A 1955-nucleotide genomic window follows, 5' to 3' on the forward strand; every position below is an offset into this window, starting at 1 on the left:
GGGGTGGGGTGGGGTGGGGCGGGGCGGGGCGGCCCGAGAGAAGGCTCCCTCACAGACACACACGAGAAGGGCCAGTCGGCCCCACAACCCACACAGCCGAAGGCCAGGCTGCGCTGCGCTGAGTGAAGAGGCACGCGGTGTGTGTGTGCGTGTCTGTCGCGGGTGGGGTGGGGTGGGGGTGTCACGGCACCAGCGCTGCCCAGGGTGGGGCTGCCCAGGGGCAAGGCCGGGAGAGAGCCCAGCTGGCTGTGCCAGACGGGACCGGCCTCGATGCCAGGAGAGGAGACGGAGGGAATCCAGCAAGACCCCCATCAGCCCAGGGCCCCTCCTCTCTGGGCCACGGAGCCAAGCCGGCAGCGGGCGACCAAAGGGTGGGAAGGGGCCGCCCCGCCCCCCCGGCCCAGAGGAGCCCCATACCTCGTGGTTGGAGAGCTCCCAGTAGGGCCGCTCCCCGCAGGACATCACCTCCCACATCACAATCCCGTAGCTCCAGACGTCGCTGGCGGAGGTGAACTTGCGGTGCGAGATGGCCTCGGGTGCCGTCCAGCGGATCGGGATCTTCCCACCCTGTGGGAGCCCAAGGCAGAGGACTCAGGAGGCCTCCCAGTGCCGCCGTGTCCCTTTCCCAGGGCTGGCCTGGCTGCCGCCACCCCCACCCCCCCACGAGAGAGAGAGAGAGAGGGGAGGGAGGGGGGGGGGGGGGGGGAGAGAAGAGAGAGAGAGAGAGAGAGAGCGCGTGCACGCACTGCCCACTGTGCGAAGTTACTGGGGCTCGTCCTGGGGGCAGGGGCAGGGTCCCCCAGGAGCTGTGCATCCCACGGCCAGCACGCACGGTGGGGACTCCTCCCTTCCTCTAGCCTCCTGCCCCATCCCAGCTTCCTTTGCCTGACTCTCGGGCCACAGGCTTGCAAGCGCAGAGAGAGCCCCCAGGACGCCCACCCCCCCAAGCAAAGTGCCAGAAAGACGGACCCAAACGCCACTCCGGCCAGCCCAAACGAGGAGCTGCCCCACCGTTAGCCAGACTCTTCCCAGAGGCGGAATACCCAGCGTCCCCCTCCCTGACGCTGCGCCCTTCCTGGCCTACCCGAGGGGCAGCAGGGCGTCACTCACGCTGGTGGTGTAGGTGGCGTCGCCGTCCTCCTCCAGCACCCGGGAGAGACCAAAGTCGGAGACTTTGCAGACCAGCTGGCTGTTGATAAGGATGTTGCGAGCAGCCAAGTCCCGGTGGACGTAGTTCATGCTGGCCAAGTACTTCATGCCCGCGGCAATGCCCCGCAACATGCCCACTAGCTGGATGACGCAGAACTCCCCATCCTTCTCCTGCGGACACAAGCCCAGGACACTCACAGCCCGGCTGCTCGGCGGCCTTCCTCAGAGGGCTTCAGGGTCGTCAGAGGCCAGGGCCTTGACCAAAGGGATTTGGGGAACTGGGGTGGCCAGAGGATGCCAACGCAGGCCCGGCCTCCCCTCCCCTCCCCCCCTCCCCCCCAGCGCTCCAGGACGAGAGGGGCGCACACTCACCCGCAGGAATCGATCCAGTGCGCCATTCTCCATGTATTCCGTGATGATCATGACAGGCTTGGCTGGACAAAGAGGAGGGGGGGGGGAGAGCAGTGACGCCCCGCTGGCCAGCGAGCCACCACAGCGGCAGGCAGGCAGGCAGGCAGGCAGGCAGGCAGGCAGGCGGGGCGGCTCAGCCCGGGACACCCCCTCCCGCTTCCTGGAGAAGGGGGGGGGGCTTACATTTGGAGACCACACCCTCCAGGCGGATGATGTTGGGGTGGCCGAACTGGCCCATGATGCCGGCCTCGCTCAGGAAGTCGACGCGCTGCTTCTCCGTGTAGCCCGACTTCAGCGTCTTGATGGCCACCGGCAGATCCTCCTTGCCGTGTTTCAGCCTCCCCTTGTAGACCTCCCCAAATTCACCTGACGGGAGGAAAGGGAAAGCGGTGGGG

At 67.5% G+C, this 1955-nt stretch overlaps 1 protein-coding gene across 1 annotated transcript in view; it reads right to left on the minus strand.

Moving 5' to 3' along the window:
* EPHA2 (EPH receptor A2) overlaps positions 1 to 1955 on the minus strand; it is a 15542-nt gene that overhangs the window by 1916 nt on the left and 11671 nt on the right. The window contains exons 10-13 of the mRNA XM_015412579.1: positions 1744 to 1926; positions 1522 to 1583; positions 1111 to 1320; positions 418 to 567 (exon numbers count right to left, since the gene is read on the minus strand). Coding sequence (XP_015268065.1) covers positions 418 to 567; positions 1111 to 1320; positions 1522 to 1583; positions 1744 to 1926 — 605 coding nt within the window. The remainder of the gene's footprint in view (positions 1 to 417; positions 568 to 1110; positions 1321 to 1521; positions 1584 to 1743; positions 1927 to 1955) is intronic.

Source organism: Gekko japonicus, unplaced genomic scaffold (genome assembly GCF_001447785.1).
Source record: "Gekko japonicus isolate JY-2015 unplaced genomic scaffold, Gekko_japonicus_V1.1 scaffold131, whole genome shotgun sequence".
Taxonomy (NCBI): Eukaryota; Metazoa; Chordata; class Lepidosauria; order Squamata; family Gekkonidae; genus Gekko; species Gekko japonicus.